Source organism: Nothoprocta perdicaria, unplaced genomic scaffold (genome assembly GCF_003342845.1).
Source record: "Nothoprocta perdicaria isolate Ctin4 unplaced genomic scaffold, notPer1 scaffold_424, whole genome shotgun sequence".
Classification (NCBI taxonomy): Eukaryota; Metazoa; Chordata; class Aves; order Tinamiformes; family Tinamidae; genus Nothoprocta; species Nothoprocta perdicaria.
The window spans coordinates 183,389-201,172 of record NW_020455671.1 but is presented as its reverse complement, the minus strand read 5'-3'; the positions used below and the strand labels follow the sequence as shown (position 1 = coordinate 201,172).

At 41.9% G+C, this 17,784-nt stretch overlaps 1 protein-coding gene across 1 annotated transcript in view; it reads left to right on the top strand.

Annotated features, from left to right (window-relative positions):
* OBSCN (obscurin, cytoskeletal calmodulin and titin-interacting RhoGEF) overlaps window positions 1-17,784 on the top strand; it is a 129,766-nt gene that overhangs the window by 29,108 nt on the left and 82,874 nt on the right. Inside the window, exons 7-17 of the mRNA XM_026046171.1 lie at window positions 7-150; window positions 859-1,134; window positions 2,067-2,396; window positions 9,436-9,699; window positions 10,344-10,619; window positions 11,687-11,962; window positions 12,710-12,979; window positions 13,200-13,463; window positions 14,448-14,714; window positions 15,410-15,522; window positions 16,299-16,452. Of these exons, the coding sequence (XP_025901956.1) occupies window positions 7-150; window positions 859-1,134; window positions 2,067-2,396; window positions 9,436-9,699; window positions 10,344-10,619; window positions 11,687-11,962; window positions 12,710-12,979; window positions 13,200-13,463; window positions 14,448-14,714; window positions 15,410-15,522; window positions 16,299-16,452 (2,634 nt within the window). The remainder of the gene's footprint in view (window positions 1-6; window positions 151-858; window positions 1,135-2,066; window positions 2,397-9,435; window positions 9,700-10,343; window positions 10,620-11,686; window positions 11,963-12,709; window positions 12,980-13,199; window positions 13,464-14,447; window positions 14,715-15,409; window positions 15,523-16,298; window positions 16,453-17,784) is intronic.

The window sequence follows — 17,784 nt, the reverse complement described above, 5'->3', positions numbered from 1 at the left end:
GCAAAGAAATCACAGCAAACAAGAAATTCTCTTTGGAAGATAAGGGCAAAGTGCACAAGCTTGTGGCTTCAGCTGTGACAAAAGAAGATGAGGGGACATACACATGTAAAATTGGAGATGACACTCTCACTTTTGATTTAAAAGTCTCAGGTAAATTGATGGTCAAAATATGGCATGAAGTTGTTTTATGTTTTCCAGGCTTGGCTCATTATAACTGTTACTTCCTAGATTTGCACTTCCTTGGGCATCATTGCATGGTAATGTTTCAGAGGTTCTAACCCTCTCCAAATCCACAATACAGGTAGCTCCAGGTTTGACTGGCCTTTCTTACTATAGTGGAGCCATTCAAAATTAAAGGATCTTTAATTAGTAAGGAAGAGTTTCCTTGGAGATTTTTTTTCTCAGATGAAGACAAGTATGAAGGGTCAGTTAGCCTTGTGTAACTCTGTGCAGAATTGAGACTTGGGTGCCTTCGCTTACCTCGAAGAAATGACAGTGATAACTGTATCTCCTCTATCTGATTTGCAAGGCCAGAAACATTAAATAGACATTTGTTCCTGAAGGATAATCTGGAATCTTTGCGAAAATCTCTGCAAATGCTTTTTAAAAATGAGTATTAATGAGTGAAAGGATGTCCATTTTTGTTTCTCAGTGATGCTAGCCATAAGAAAATCACATTGAGCCTCTTGAACTGGAAAAATGTTGTGCTATATTAAAACGGGCTGTTCAATAATGATGGATATGATTAATGTCATATGATTATATGATAAGACTTAAGACTTTTTTTAAAAGAGCCTGCAGATCAGACAGGCATTAGTTGGATATAACCTGCATTAACAAGGCCTTTACTCCTGACAGCTGCTCCCGTGAGATTTACCAACAAGAGCAGAGACACAGAAAAGGTCTCTGCTCGACTGCGTGAGGAGGCCAAGCTTCAGGCYGAGCTTTCYGATGCGGATGCTGCTGTGAAATGGCTGAAGGATGGGAAAGAGCTCAAGGCCGGCGACAAATACGAGCATCAAAMTGTGGGCAAACGGCGCACCTTGAGAATTCACAACATTGCGACCGAGGATGCTGGAGTTTATGAGTGTGTCTGYGAAGGRGATAAAATGGTCTATCAGCTTTCAGTGAAAGGTATGTGGCTGTCTGGACTGCTTGGCTTTACAGGCCTGTTCCTGTCCTCAGCAAGCAGTTTTCAGAGCCCTTCCARGGCACCTCAGTGAAGCAGAGCTGCRTTTTCACTCACATTGAAGKGTGRAACAYTGTGAAGAACTTGACATTCCTTCATGTGCTGGAAGTGTGGATAGTGAAATCATGCTTTTGTATTGAGGAAATGCAGCTTTGTAAGCAGGACATGACACWCACGATCCTCTGCCTGCCCTGTATTTGCTACGTGCTATTGAAGAAGTCACTTACAAGCTACTTCAGCTCTAGTTAATCAGAGAATGGTTAAGGTCGGAAGGGACCTTTAGAGATCATCTAGTCCAATCCCCCTACTCCAGCAGGGACACGTTGAGCACGGGCTGGCATCCAGGCAGGTTTGGGAGATATCCAAAGGAGACTCCAYAACCTGCCTGGGCAGCCTGTTCCAAGACTCTGTCATTCTCACTGGAAAGAAGTTCTTCYTCACATGGAGAGCTGTGTTTCTCCATATTTCTCCATGAAACACAGAGTTTCCTGTGTTTCGATTTGTACACATTWCCCCCTGTCCTGTCATTGGGACTACTGAGAAGAGTTTCACCCTGCATTCTCCCCTCAGGTACTTACAGATATTGATCAGATCTCTTCTCATTCTTCTCTGTCCTAAATGGCCCCAGCACACTTAGTCTTCCTTGTCGCTCTAAGCTGGACCTTCTCTAGAAATTAAAGCTGACGGACYAGGGTCATGTTGGACTTGAAATTTTCTTTGATTTTTTTTKTTTGTTTGTTTGTTTACTTCTGTCRGTGTTCTGTGTTTTCTAGAGGATATTGAGGATCTTTTCCTTTTTGCAATGTAATCAAAGGGAAAATGCTATGTAAAACAGCAAAATGCCATTAACTTTTAAAGCTTCTTTTTGTTGAATTAGGGTCAATGAAATTGCACACCTTCTCCATAGTACAGCTATGTCCATATTTTGTTTCAGCACTTGCAACTTTCATAAACAAAGAGAAAACTGGAGGAATTATCAAAGCTGTTCCTGGAAAAAAGGCTGAATTTGTTTCTGAGACCTCTGAAGACAACGTGATGGTCAAGTGGTACAAAGATGGCAAAGAAATCACAGCAAACAAGAAATTCTCTTTGGAAGATAAGGGCAAAGTGCACAAGCTTGTGGCTTCGGCTGTGACAAAAGAAGATGAAGGGACATACACGTGTAAAATTGGAGATGACACTCTCACTTTTGATTTAAAAGTCTCAGGTAAATTGATGGTCAAAATATGGAATCAAGCTGTAGTAGACTTTGCAGGCTTGTCTTATTCTGTCTGTTACTTCTTAGATTAGCAGTTTCTTGGTCCAACATTGCGTAGTACTATTTCAGAGATTATAGCACTACTCAAATCCCCAATACAGGCAGATAATATAATTGTGGTGTTATGTATTAAGATCAGTTCAAGGATTATTTTGACTCAAAATGTCTATCTTGTTTTATAGTTTTGGGTGCCTTATCTTGCCCATATTATTTCAGTTTAGCAATTGCTCCACTACTTAGGCTGTCTTTGAGCCTCCTGAGGTACCAAGGTCTGTGTGTCCAAGTCCTGTGTCCTCTTCTACAACTCAACTTCTGATGTGGACAGTCAAGCACCTCCTGTTTTCTCAAAGGACACTGTGATCTCAGACATCTACATACACTCCCTTACGTACAGAAAGTGAAGCCATTAATTGATGACCCATTTTCATCAGCATAAAACATCTATCAGGTCAAGCCTCAAAGGAAAATGCTTGCCGCTGATGTATTCCAGTCCAGGATGGAGCTGGAGTACAAGACGACACAGAAAATAGTCTTTGGAATGCAATACCTTTGAAATTCAGCTGATTGAATTTGCATAATCTGAGGGGAATCTCTCTTGTATAAGTAGTTTTTTGGTTTATATCTTAAGCCTAATTTTTAAACAAGTCTTAAGACACATATTGAAACACCAGTGAAGCTTACGGTGTATCTACAGATTGCAATGCAATACAAGAGACGTAACAACTGTCATACAAAGCTATGCACTTGTCACCTGTAGCAGTATGTCCATATTACTATGATGTTTTCCATAGACCAAACAGAAGCTTAAGAGGGCTGATTGATCTCTAGCAGCGCACTGGACTTGAAGGATTGCTAGAGAGATTACTGAGCTAGAGGAATTGCTTCCATTTTAGCACTGATTGCTCCAGTATTTTCTTTGAATCATATCTCCCATTCTGTTTGGAGAATCCAATATTTCCAAATGTCACTTTGGGGGTGAATCATAGTCTCTGACTTCACCTACTGGAAGACAGGTCTAGAATAGTCAGCTAGGCTCCATTTGAACTGGTTGATCCTGAGTGAAAGGTACCCCTAGAGGACTATTTATGTGATCTGATGAGAGCTCTCATCAAGATATATATATATCCTGGATAGATATTAGGACAGATTTTTTTTTTCTACACGTGACGTGTGAAGGCATTCCCAGAAAATCTATTTATATATATAGAGAGAGATTTTCTGGGAATGCCTTCACACGTCACATGTAGAAAGAATTTTCATGAAACAGGATGCCAACCTTTTGATGTCTGAATGTAGGTTTGATGAATCCCACCTATAGCTCCCATTACAAAACATTACATGCTTCAGATAAAAAAATCAATAATATCCGTGAATCCCTATGAACTTCTTGCTTCAACTACAGCCTTAACCGCACTAGTTAGTATAAATTCCACCTTGTTTTATATTTCAGCACAAAAAGGTTTTGGAGTGCTAATAAGCAGCACTGCAGAATCAAGGAATGAAATTAGGACAGGGAAGTAATCTGCCTTTTATGGTTATTCCACTAGTCTTGAACTGCAGGACTCTGGAGAGAATACCTGCTCGCTAATTATTTAAAATAGATTGCTCCTAATTATTACATTTTTAATAAAATATTTGTTCCTTGACACCACATGCCTGGCATGGGTGCAGTGTACTAATTGTCTTTGAGAAACTTAATGACTGAAAACAAAAGTTGCTGCAAAAAGAATTGCAATACTGAGCTAAAGCTGTTCCTAAGCTCGAGGGAGGGGATCCTCTCCCTCTACTCAGCCCTGGTTAGGCCATATCTGGAGTGCTAAGTCCATGGGAGGGCTTCTAAGATGATGGGGAGACTGGAGCATCTCTCCTGTGAGGAGAGGCTCAGAGAGCTGGGCCTGTTCAGCCTGGAGAAGAGAATTCTGAGGGGAAATCTCATCGGTATATATAAATATCTTAAGAAAGATTTCAAAAGGATGGGACCAGAGAGGTTGTGGAGTCTCCTACTTTGGAGGTATTCAAAACCTGCCTGATTCCCGTGCAGGTGGCAGGAAATGACTGCACATTAGTTAGGTGGATTTAGGTTATGACTATAGATCCACATCTGTCTAGAAGCTGGTTTTTTTTTCTCATATAAGGCTAGTATTGATTTCACAGCGCACACCTAGTAGGTCAATAGCTTATTAAGGAGACACGATCAGGATGTCAGTAAGTCCACTTGCAGTGCTTAGTGACTTCTTTCAGAAGAATGAAATTAAAAGTGTGAACATTTTCCAATTCAATATATTTGGCCACAACACGTTGAGTGTTCTTTGTATTAAATTACTGGTCATGGAAAGAGTCTGAATACTGAATACAGAGAGGTTTATCATTATTAATAAAGTATTCTCTGTATGAGACACACACACCTGTATATATATATATATATATATACACACACACACATATATTAGAATAGTTTATTTATATGTATACATATGCTAATGCTCCCAAACTGATTCTGAGTTTGAACTTCTGTACCTCAGGTGATTTTCTTTTAAAGACTGAAGGCAGCTTTTTCAACTAGATTCATCCATACCCAGCTCCCAAACAAGAGACTCACAGCTACTACCTCTGTGGCTGACTTAAACCTTGGAACCATGTGTTCCTTAGTACAGAAATTTGGAGGGGATTTTTTCCTGGCTGCTTTTTTTATAAAATTACTTATCAAGTAGTTATAGTAATTGTAGTTACCACAGTTGCAGTTGCCATAGTCACAGTTACTGTAGATATGTTTATCTGCAAACAGATAAACATATCCACATATCTACCTTCTTGATGTCATTGCCATGAGTGTGGTTGGCACCAGTGTTGATGCGCCATGCGTTTCTTCCTCTGGAGCTCCAAGCCAAAACGCTGGTGTGGGTAGCACAGGAGTAAAGTGGTTATGTACATAACGTGCCAGGCTGAGCAAGCCTGGCTCAAAGCAGTTGCTTTTCTGCTTTGCTTTTTCTTTCTGCTCTCTTCTTTTTCGCTGATGACCCTGTTAGGTTTCAAACAAGCCCTGAGTGGCTGTAGAAATAACAGCTAATGCTCATGAAGACCTTGAGCTACTGTGTGATTTGTCAGATGGAAGCATATGGAAAAGGAATCAAATGCAGATCAAGCAGGACCATAAATTAGTTGTCACCTCTGGGGTATCAGAATGCAAGTTCATGGTCATGAATAGGACTTGGGACCTATAGCTGTGATGTGCAGAATAATCTTCTTTGTCAAAGTCATAGGTGAAAAAAGGTTAGAGATAACAAAGATAAAGGACTGCTCCATTTTGTGTGGCATCTTGCATTCAGGGGGTCATCTCACAGCCACTCTGGGGTAAATATTTTAGCTGTAGAACTTGATTTTCCACCAAGTGTCATACCATCATATGTATATATTTACATATATATGTATACATATAATGCCATTGACAATTGCAACTCAAACAAATAGTAGGCAAGGAGGATAACATCTGCAGTGCTCATAATCGCCTGCTGTGCTGTCAGCAGCACTCCTACAGAATTACCATGAAAGGCCATAGAAGAGAGAGAGGTAGATAAAAAGGGAAGGAGGGGAGATTGGAGAACTTTGGATGGTGAAAGACTGAATTGGAGAGACTCAGATAAGTGGAGACACGGGACAACTGGGCTATCAATGAAGATTTTTGTTTTTACATAAATTAGAATCTGATGCTGCACTTAGAAGAAAGAAATTGAATCTAGGAAATAGGTTGGATCTGGTACATAGATTGTAGGAGAATACTTGAGGTTGTGAACACACTGAAACAGGAGAGAAGCTTTTCATTTGCACCAGTGCTGGATGTACTCTCTTATGGTGTCATTTCTTCTTAGACTATAAGAATTTCATATTCACTTTTTTCCTGGTCAAAGCATGGGATAAGATATTACCTTCTGTATAGCTTCTCACAAATTCACCAGGCTTGATGCATTCTAAATGTTTGGCTGTGGCTGGGACCCACAGAGATGCAGCAGAGATGCAGATAGCCTGGACTTTATTGTGTCTGTACTGAGAAGGTTTGGGATTTCATAGCAGATTATGGTCCTCAAAATCCAATGGCTACACTAAATGTACGCATGGTCTGTTCAATCCAAAGCTGATTAGTGTTCATTGCCAGTGCTGCTTTCGTAATGACATGTAATGGCATATCAAAAAAAAAAAAAAAAATCTTGTATTTTTGTTTTTCTATTTAAGCAACTTGCTTTGGAGCTGAAAGATTTAGACTTTTCATTCTGACCCCACTGTACAGTTTCCTTTCGTCTCAGGATGTTTTGCAAGATGATAGAGGTCCCAAAAACATTATCTTAGGCTCCAGATGGCCATGGCATGTCTGAGTGATCACTTTTTAATTGGCTGATAAGAAGGACTTCTTGTTTGCTTGCTTTATTCAAAGCAGTAATACCGTGCCACCTGTGTTTCTGGGCCAGATGCTTGCCTATAAACTTTACAGTTCTCGTCTCAAATTCTGATGGAGCAGGGGATCTATTTTCTCTTCTGCTTTCCTATAGCACCAAGCACCCTGGTTCCCTAATCCTGGCAGAGCTCTGGCATTTTATCGGCTATGCAAAGGAGCAGCTGCACTGGGAATCTACTGCCCTTGCAGCTTCCCCGCCTGCTGGAGACCCAGAGTCCTTGCAGGGCATAGCTTGCGTTCTGTTCTCCTCTAAAGGTTGCAGTCTTTACTGCTCTCTTGGTGCCTTGAGGCATCCTGCACCTCCACCTTCCATGAGCAATTGCTCCCATAGCTTCACAGCTCCCCAAAGCATCTACTAAAAAGCACTAACTATGAGGTGTCCATGCGCAGGCTGCATGTTGGGGGCATTCAGCTGCTTCCTCCCGAGTTATGCAGGCTCTGGCCCTGGGAATTAGTCATGCTTTTGGCTCTGGGAACTGATGGTTTCGATGGATGGATAGCCATGCGTTTAGATCTTTGAGACACCATTCTGAGAAAATGCAAAATGGGCATTAGTAGAAAGAATACAGATAAGCTGCAAGAGAGTGAGGTCCCTGTCTCTGCTGCTGGTGCCAATTGTCCTTTAGTCCCTCCATGAGGTGCAGAAAAATGCAGGATTGTGAGATTTGAATTCCTCTACGAGGGCTATTCTTAGCTGCTTGTCTCAGAAACCAAGTGTTTCCAGTTCTCTTCCAGACTGGGTGACTTCATGGCTGCACGGGGTCAGGTAGGACCTTCCCCCTCTGCTGCAAGTGGAAGTGCTCGTCTAGCTACAGTTGCTGCCCTTCTCATGTGTGCGGCTGTAACACGACGTGCAAGTCCCACAGCTCATTGGAAAACGATCTAGTGTGAAAGTTGAGAGGGATTATGAGTACTCTTGGAGTGGCTGGCTCTTTCATGCAGAAATCCTCCTCTCACTAGGTTATCCTAAAGTGCTGTGGCTTGCTGAGTCTTAATTTATCCTGTCACCATTGCGCTCAGAGAGCTTTTTGGAGCTCCTGTGTTCCCCTGGTAGCACAAAACCTCCTCTGTTTAAGGACAGCTTGAAGGTTGGATGCTCAGTATTGTGTGCTGGGGTAGCTACTGGCCCTTTGATTCAGTGTAAAGAGGGAATGCTCCACACTTTGTAGCATGAACAAAATATGCAGCTGGAAGAACTGCTTCTGCAAGCTCCTTAACTCAGTCTTGATTGCATGCAGGGAATTGGTTTAAAAATCCTCATTTGAAGTGGGCCAAAGCTCCAGAGCTTGAAATTCTTTATCCTCAGTTTTAGCAAAACTCTGCTCCCAGTTAAGATTTTGAAATGTGACCTGCAGTGAATGCTTGCTTAACTTTAAAATAGATTCTGAGGCAAACTATTGATCAGACATCTGAAGTCTATTGTTGTTGTCTTTGAGATCAGTTTGAATCCTGCAGAATTGCTAGTGACAGGTCAGATGATTAAAAGATTTGGTTGCATTTTCTCTTGTTATAAAAATGTTTAATACTAAAGTGTGAAAATGCAGAGCATAAGCAAGTCTATCTAGTATGTTCCACCATGCTAATCTGTCATTTTAAATGCAGGCCTCATTTATAAAGACTAATTTGAAACTCATCTGGTTGCCATTCATGTCCATGGTCCAATTTGTAGACTGAGGCTGAAAAGTTACTATTTTTGCAGACTGTTTTGAATGTAAACCATAGTGCGTGCTTAAGGTGTTTTAGATTTAGTCTGAATGCTGCTTGAATTTGCAGCCCCCATCCATGGAGGTGCAGTATTGTCAGTAAGCCCATGGATGAGATCCCGAGGTTACATGTGCAGCCGTCACAGAATCACAGAATGTTTAAGGTTGGAAGGGACCTCTAGAGATCATCTAGTCCAACCTTCCTGCTCAAGCAGGGACACCTAGAGCAAGTCAAGCAGGGACACCTAGAGCCATGGTCAACAGCGTAAGATCTTGACCTCAACTTACTTGCTGTTTTCTGTGTTTGCACGGCCCCATCTTTTCTGTGAGTGGATAGACGTGTCACTCTTCCCAAGAGTGCCCACCTCCCCATTGGGCCTGCAGAGACTGACCCTACACAACATCTGCAAAAAAGCTGGCGTAGGCTCCGAAAGACAAGGCACCGTAATTGTGCTGGCAGCATGCCTGATGTCCAAGTGAGCAGCAGCCGGGAACTGTGCTCTTTATAAGCAGTAATTTCCTGCCCAATGCTTCCACAAGCATTTTCGTAACTCTCGTAAATAATTTTCATAACTTTTGTAAATAAACAGTTAATTTATTTAAACCATAACCTACTAGACAATCTCCTGTTGAAGATCACATGCAACAGGAACTTGGAGACAGAGCTTTGAAGTATCATAAGTTTCTTAAAATCTACAACCAGCTTCACCAAAATGGTTTAGAAACATGCCTAATCTTGCATGAACTCTGATCCAATGTGGGAATGAAACTTCAAAGTTATTCTTTTATACAATTCTGATGGCCCTGGTGCAACTTTTCCTTCTTTCCAATCTTGCAGGTGATGTGTTTGAAAGTGGAGTGAAGAATGAGGTGAAGGCGGTCCTAAAAGAGAACGCCTTGCTGAGTTGCAGTGTGATCCAGGAGAAGACTGAGGTGAAGTGGTACAAGGAGGGGAAGCCGATAACCTCCAGCAAGAAGTTCAAGGTGGAGCAGGAGGGCAAAGCACGGCGGCTCGTGGTGCATCAAGTGGAAAAGACAGACGCTGGCAAATACACCTGCGAGGCTGACGATCAGAGAGTGCTCTTCAATTTGGTTGTCACAGGTGAGAGAAAACCTTCCTATTTCTGAAATAATTAGCAAACTGAATGCTTTTCCATAATTAATTTTGGAGGCAAAATCATTGGGGTGTCCCAGCTCTGATAGTAAATTGGGGTGAGATGTGCTGGGATTTTCTCATAAAAATAGGTAATGACAAATTATGTATAAATGGAGATAATAACATGGTCTTGAACAACTAAGTCCTGGTCTAGTTCCATAAGGAGTGTATGAAATGACCTGGTGCCAAGCCTGTGAGAAAGTAGGGGCATCAGAGACATCTGCCTGGAGCAAAAGAAATCAAAGTTATGGGGCTCTGGCATAGCAGGAGGCAGTTTCTGCCATGGAGAATCCATATTCTTTATTCAACGTAAAACAAAAGTAATCTTGTCTTGGCTGGGGCCTGCCATATAGTGCTACTATGAGCCATCCAGTGACCTAGCTTGCTGAAATATATATTATTAATACTTGTGTGATTAATCACAAAGCAAATAAAAGATTATTTTTTAAAAAATCACAATTCACATGTCCTTCCAATGGATGTGTATCATCAAGTGGTAGAAGTGGTTTCTAGTATTCCCTGTATTCTGTGGCAGGGAGTTTAGGAGACTTCAGCTCGAGGATTCACTTTGAACTAACCTCTCTTTTCAGAGCCAGAAATCGTGTTTACAAACAAGGACAGTGTGCACAAGGAGGTGCAGGCAGCCCCCAAAAGGGACGTCATGCTGAGCTGCGAGGTGGCCCAGGGGACCACCGAGGTGAAATGGTACAAAGAGGGCAAGCTGATCACCTCCAGCAAGAAGTTCAAGGTGGAGTCGGAGGGCAAATCGCGGCGGCTGGTGTTGAGTAAGGTGGAAGAGAAAGATGCTGGCGAGTACACCTGTGAGGCTGCGGGCCAGAAACTGACCTTCAGGATTAACATCACAGGTAAGAGTGACACCCCTTAAAATTTGGATGGCAGATAATTGTGGTGCCATATCACACAACGACCCAGATGCAAAAGGGTGGACTCTTTGTAAACTTTAACCGATTTGCTGGTAGGTCTAATATATAGCAAATGTATTTTTTAACATGTTACAAAGGCATATCATATTCTTAAATAGTCTATATTATAATAATTGCAGAAATTAGTATAATAGAAATAATGGTCAGCCTGTTGTTCAGGTCCTTCTCATTCCTGGGTTTCCAAAGGGCGATTCTTGTGCCTTGAACCTCTTGGCAAAGACAAGAGCCTGTGATGCAACAGGATCGTGCCTTTTGCATGTAGTGTTACAGGATGAGCAACTTTTGCTCCCCTCCAGGCAGCACGTTGCCCCATTTGCAGTGCAGTCACAATCACAGGAGAGACTCTGACACTCATCGCGTAAAACTGCATAGGACTGAGTGGTGGAACCATGAGTAAAGTAGACTATCTGTAAGTTACATGCAAGGAACAAAGGATTGGAGGAATCAATTAAGAACCATCGATACAAGGACTACAGACCTTTTCAGAATTTTCAGAAGAAATTTGGAAAGATGCTGTTGAAGAGGTACTCAGCCAGGCTGTTAGCAGCCACAAGGCATTTCTGAGCACAGTGCTGCACTAGCAGTGAGGAACCTGGAACTAGTTGAACTGTGAGAGAAATTGCTGAGGCTCGATAAGTGGTAATCATTTTTTTTTTTTTAATGTAGCTCTTAAAAAGAAATAGGGGGTAGAGGAATTTGCCATATGCAGGAAAGAGATCTGTGGAAGTTTCCGAGTTTGACCTTATTTGCATGTTTGCAATCGTGGGAGTGTTATCAAGGACCCTTTGGTCTTTTGCATTCCTGGAATTTTACTTCCCTAATTTCCATGTTGCAGTTTGTGCACACAGAGGGGTAGATAGTGCCCAGTGAAGATACTTGTTTTTAACATCAATGGTAACCTTGACGTTTTCTGGGTGTCTGCACACAGGTATGTAAGATGACTTCATTTTAATCTCTCTGTTGATATTTGCTCCTTTTTCTGCACATAGAACCAAAACCTGTATTTATAAACCTGGAGAAGGTTGAGAAAGAGGTACATGCTGTGCTCAATGAAAATGCTACCCTCAGCTGTGACGTAGCAGAGGATATAACTGATGTGAAGTGGTACAAGGATGGAAAAGTGCTTGCTTCCTCTAAAAAATTTACAACAGAGTCTCAGGGTAAAACGCAATACCTGCATATAGAGCATCTGGATAAGAAAGATGCTGGAGAATACACCTGTGAGGCTGCGGGTGAGAAGCTGACCTTCAAGATTGTACCTACTGGTGAGTTTTTGCTTCGGGGATCTATATTGTTTTGATGGGTGGCTAAGGTGAACAGTGTTTGGATGAAGATTTTGGGGCTAAATCAGTGCTATACGGTTTTGTTTGTCATCTCGTGTTTGGATGAAGATTTTGGGGCTAAATCAGTGCTATACGGTTTTGTTTGTCATCTCCTTCACACACCTGTTCATAAAACCTTTTCCAGTGAGGGTAGCTGAAAATGAACTGTAAGTGGGAGATTTTAAGACATTGAAATAGAGCTGTGGGGAAAAGGCCACTAAGGAAAACTGGATGGATGCTGTGCATGTCCCAGAACTGCCAGATTTGGGGCAAAGCGTTGTACATGGTGGAGGAGAATGGAAATAAGGCAAACAGATAAGAAAAGCGGATGTAAATTCAGGAATATCACATTAATAATTCTTCTTAGTTAGATCTAGAAAAGATCATAGATCATAAAAATGAGAGAAGAAAGAATTATATAGGTAATTTTGCCAGTAAGAAACAAGCATTTTATAAGTGGCAGATAAAATGCAAATCTGCATTTTATTTTCTTTGCTCCTCTTTCTTCTGACACCTTAATATATGAAACGTGAGCCAGAGACAGGAGAAGTGGTGACCTCTTACTGTGATGACTTACTGTAAATGATATATTGATCCATTTGATAAAATCATTGAATCTGCCTGCTCTTTGGAGGTGTTCATACCACATCTCAAAGACATGCTCCTAAGTGTTTTCTTCCTTTCTATCAGCTCCCAGAGTGGTGCAGTTTGTCACAAGTCTCAACAACACAGTCTCTGAAGAAGGAAAGGAGGCTGTGTTCAAGTGTACTGTCTCTCCCAGTGATGCTGTGGTTACGTGGCACAGGAACGGTGTCAAAATTGAGGCCAGCCAGAAGTATGTGATCTTGCAGAAGGATGCCAACCACAGCCTCACCATCACTGATCTGACGATGGAAGATGCGGCTGAAATCTCTGCCATAGCTGAGGGTGTAGAAACCAGTGCCAAGCTCAGGGTCCGAGGTAAGAGACAAAATCATGTCCCTTTTGACAAGCTGTCGCTGATGCTATAGTCTCTGCTTTATATGGCCTCCCCTTGACAGATTATGTGAGTAGCAGGGGGTTGCTGCCTTCAGTTTATCAAATAAAGGTGCCCAGAATTCACGGCCACTGTTTTAATTTCCACCAGCAGCACATTTTCAGGATACTCCAAATTTTGGCTAATATCTTCCTCTTTTGGCAGAGGCCCCAATCTCATTCAAGAAGAAACTGGAGCCCAAAACAGTTGAAGAAAGAGAAACGGTGGCCCTGGAGGTCGAACTGACCAAACCTGCCAAAGTGAAGTGGATGAGGAACAAAATTGAGTTGAAGCCCAGTGAAAAAATAGAGATCAAAGATGAGGGAACAAAGCATATCCTCACGATAAAGAACATCTCCTTTGCAGAAAGGGGCTTCTACTGCTGCGAGAGTCCTGATGACAAGACTCAAGCCAAGATCAATGTGGAAAGTAAGTTGAATGGTCTTGCAGTTCCCTGGATAGCATACTTAGGTTAACTAATTATATCAGAAATTGTACTGAGAACACGGGTATGAAATTTCAGGTCTCTTGGCATGAAATACTGTCTATTAAATCTGCTAAAAGTTCCATCATGTCCCAATTGTCTGTTGCTTTATAAAAGAAAGATCTTTGCAAAAATATTTTTTTTCAGTCCTACATACATTACAAGCTCATGCTGTGCCTAGAAGGTAACTTATTGAGTTAGGAATTGCTATGCTGTTTATTTAGTTAATGTTCTTGAAAATCACTTTCCCTTCCTCTCCAGAATAATTGCGATTTTGTCTCAGTCCATTCACTATTTGAAAGGTTGGAATACCTGTTAATTTAGATTAACTTAACTTGAGCTTAGATTGCAACAAGTACATGATGTTTAGTTTGGTAAGTTAACCAGGAAGGGTTAGGGACTGGCTGCAAAGTTAGATGAGAAATCAGGGGTGGATGCAACCTCAAAGGGCAAAGCCAGGAGAGTTGGTGTCTCAGTTTGGGATGCAAAGAACAAACTTCTTTCTGCATTAGTCAGGTTAAAAATGTGTTGCTGAGGCAAATTTTGCTTAAATAATTGGAGTTCAAGAGGGGACCATGCAAGGGATTTGCACAGGAAATCTCACCCAGCACAGAAATGTCTCTACTCCTGTATATGTGCGTGCAACTTCAAAATTTATTCCTAGCATTGCCAGTAAGTGAATGGAGTTGAACTGTCAGGAAAAACCCTTGCTGTGTTTGGTTGTCCTGTCTGTCACATCTGATAGCATCCATTTCAGATCAGCAACCGTGGTAACAATATGGCCAGGTTTTCTTTTATTGCAAAAATTGTTTTTCAATGAATCTATTTTGAGCACTTTTGAAAGTCCTTGGGTCATTTCACAGCAGATATTGGGAGAATTGGCCCGGGCATCACTGTGAGATTTCCAACTGGTCTGCGGTGTTTTGCAGTGAGGAAGATCACGCTGGTGAAAGGCCTTCAGCCCATCGAAGTGTGTGAGAAGGGAACTGCCACCTTTGAGGTGGAGGTGTCGCACGAGGGCGTGGAAGGAGTCTGGCAGAGAGATGGTGTTCGGCTGAAGCCTTCCCCGAATGTCCACATTGATGTGGTGGGGAAGAAACATGTGCTGACTCTGTCTTCTCTGACTCTCGAAGACGCAGGGCTCATCTCCTTCAAGGCAGATGGCACTCATTCCTCAGGGATGCTTAATGTGACAGGTACGTAGACCCCAAAGTCCAGGCTCTGAAGGAGTGTGGAGCATGGGTCATAGCCATGGTGGGATGCCATTGCACATGTCTGCAAGAGTGAGTAGTTACAAGATGTTTTTGAAGCTCCGCACATCAGCATGTTCTGCTACAGAGCCACATTTCCCTTTATTGTCGCTTGTGATCTATTATCTGCTATGAAACACCAAAAATGTTCTCAGTACTGAGCAAATTTTAGAGGATGAAAGACACAGGTTCTGTCCTGCGTGACAGAGCTGCTCTGACTATGCTTTCTTCAAGTGCCTTTCGAGGCCTCACCTCTCCATTGAGAACTACCATAACAGTAGAGATGTGGAGTGAATAGTGTTGCTGATCTGTCCATGTGTGTATCATGTTGAGCTCATGAAAATGGAACAATGCACATGGTAATTTTTTGGTTGCCTGTTCTTGTCCCAGCCAGTGAGCTCTCAAGAGGGCAACAGACTTTCTTTGCAATTGCATATAAAATGGACCCTAATGAATAACTTATCTCTGTAATATTAACAGAATTGTTGTAATTATCAACAGTATACTGAATGATGCGCTAGAAACAACAGGATTCCACATATGAGCTATGTTAAATATGTAAGATAGCTGCTTATTCCTTGTACCTGAAGCTTCTAGCAAACCTGATTCCGCATTTACTGGACTTCCTTTTCTTTTTACAGAATTGCCTGTGAGAATCAGCAAGCCTTTGTCAAACATGACTGTAACTCAGAAGGACAAAGTCACATTTGAGTGTGAGCTGTCCAGGCCCAATGTGGATGTTAAGTGGTTCAAGGTACAGCACTTAATGAAAAGTGAAATTTTCACTTCTAATGTCCCTGAAAGTCAATAAGAACCTTTTTTTTTTTTCCTTTTTTTTTCTTTCTCACTTCCAAGAAACCTGGGTTTGAGCCTTTGCTTTTCAGCTTTTAGTGCAGCTCGATACTGCTCAGCTTTTAGTACAGCTCTTGTTCTTATATTCGTTTACTTGCCCAGTTAATTTCTCTGTGAGTTATTTATTTACCAGACCATTTTGTATGCATTTGTCAGGCTAAAAGCTAAGCTGCTTTTGAATTTTTAGTGAACTCTTGAACTGTTATTGGACAGTTGGACAGAATGTGAGTGCTGCCTGTTGACAAAGACACAGTCTTGTGATTCACTTCACACACTGCAAGTCTCAGCCAGGATTTTTAGATATATTGGGAATTGCAGTTTGGAGTGAAACCTCACTCCTTTTTTACCTGACAATCTGGAGAGGATCTCAAACTTTACATCTCCATCTGATTCTTCCTTTAAGCGGAGATAGAAGACATCATTTTGAAGAAATACTAAAGGGCTAATTGCCAACCCCATACACTACCTACAAACAAGTCTCTGACATCAACCCATAATTTATTCATGTTCTCCAACCATTTGTAATGCTTAAATTTTGGCATGTGCTGAAGTTCCATTAAGCACAATTCCACTAATTCCCTTAAAGCAGATAAATTAAGCAAAGGTCTGACTGCTTGCTTCGCTCAATACAGACATAGAATAGTTGATGGTGATTTGATTTAGTCTCTTCCCTTCTAGGATGGGAAACAGCTTCAGCAAAATAAAAACATGAAGATTGTTTCCCAGGGAACTATGAGAAGCCTTACTATTCACAAGTGTGAATATGAAGACCAAGGAACATATGTATGTGAAGCAGCTAGTGACAAGACATCAGCTACCCTAAAAGTTCAAGGTAGGTTTGACTGAATGAGGAAATGACTCCTAATGCAAAATTCAACTTTACAGCAAGAAATACTGTAGGCAGTTTGTTTATTTATGTGTTACTTACTCTGAGTAACTATTTCTTCTTAGTGGGAAAATATTGACAGAACTTTCTGTGCTCATTTTATTCCTGAATGAGTATTTTTGGAAGAGATGCTAATTTAGTTTTATGTTTGTTGCAAGTGTGTTGTATTCTCTGGTTTTAACACGCTTCTAGATTAGGAATTTAGTAGACAACCTGGCACTAAGCAGGGATCCAGGAGCTGGCATGCAGACTATTTGGTTTAGCTCTGTCCCTGTCACACCTGAGTATGAACTGGACAGTCTCTGGCTATGATCTCGAGGTCTATATTTAGTCACTTCTTGGATCGTATGTGCTAAGATGGAGTAGGAAAGCGTCATGATATCTTACTACATCTCTGCTTTCTGCTCAAGATACTCTGTGTACTGGACTGTGAACTGCTTAGGCACCAGATGAATTTTTTCACTAGCCCTGAAGCCCCAGGGCTTAGGCAAGCCAGTGCTAAAGAGTTCCTGAATGGATAGGTCTGGTGTTCCCAGGCAGATGTTACTTTGCAGGGAAACATCTGAAAATACTGGCCAGCTTTTCCTTATTCCTTACTAGATGCTGTCCTCCTGTGGCCACTTGGGTGCAGTGTTAGCAATATCTTCATGATTTCCCTGTCCTCTTTCATTGCTCTGCTAAACTCCATTTTTCTCCCTGCCTTTGTGGTTGGGATGAGGTTGCTGTTTGGGACATGGTTCGTGTCCTGACACTAATGCAGGGTTTATCAGGGCCTTCCTTTTCCAAAGGGGAGGACTGCAGTAAGGAGCAGAGGATGGACTGGTTTGTGCAAGGCTGTGGAAACAGAGGGGATTGTGCCTAGCACTGCAGCACAGCACCTCATGCTGCAAAGTCCACCGCTGAGATCTCTTGTGGCCCGGGTAGATCCAGGTGCACGGGACAAGGTGTGAAAGGGCAGCATGTGGAGAAGAACTGAAATGGCTTCACACTGCCCAAGGCTCAGCCTTTGCCCCAAACTGTCCTTCCTCTGGGTTTGAAAGCCTTTTCATGCCCACTATGAGCGGCCACAAGCCACTCGTCATCCCTGCCCTGTGAATGTTTGGTTTGACACTGGCTGTCAATCAGGTCACTGTTTCTCTGGCAGTGATTTGATTACAAAGCCAACTATGATAGGAAGAACTTTTTCCTTCCTTCCTTCCTTCCTTCCTTCCTTCCTTCCTTCCTTCCTTCCTTCCTTCCTTCCTTCCTTCCTTCCTTCCTTCCTTCCTTCCTTCCTTC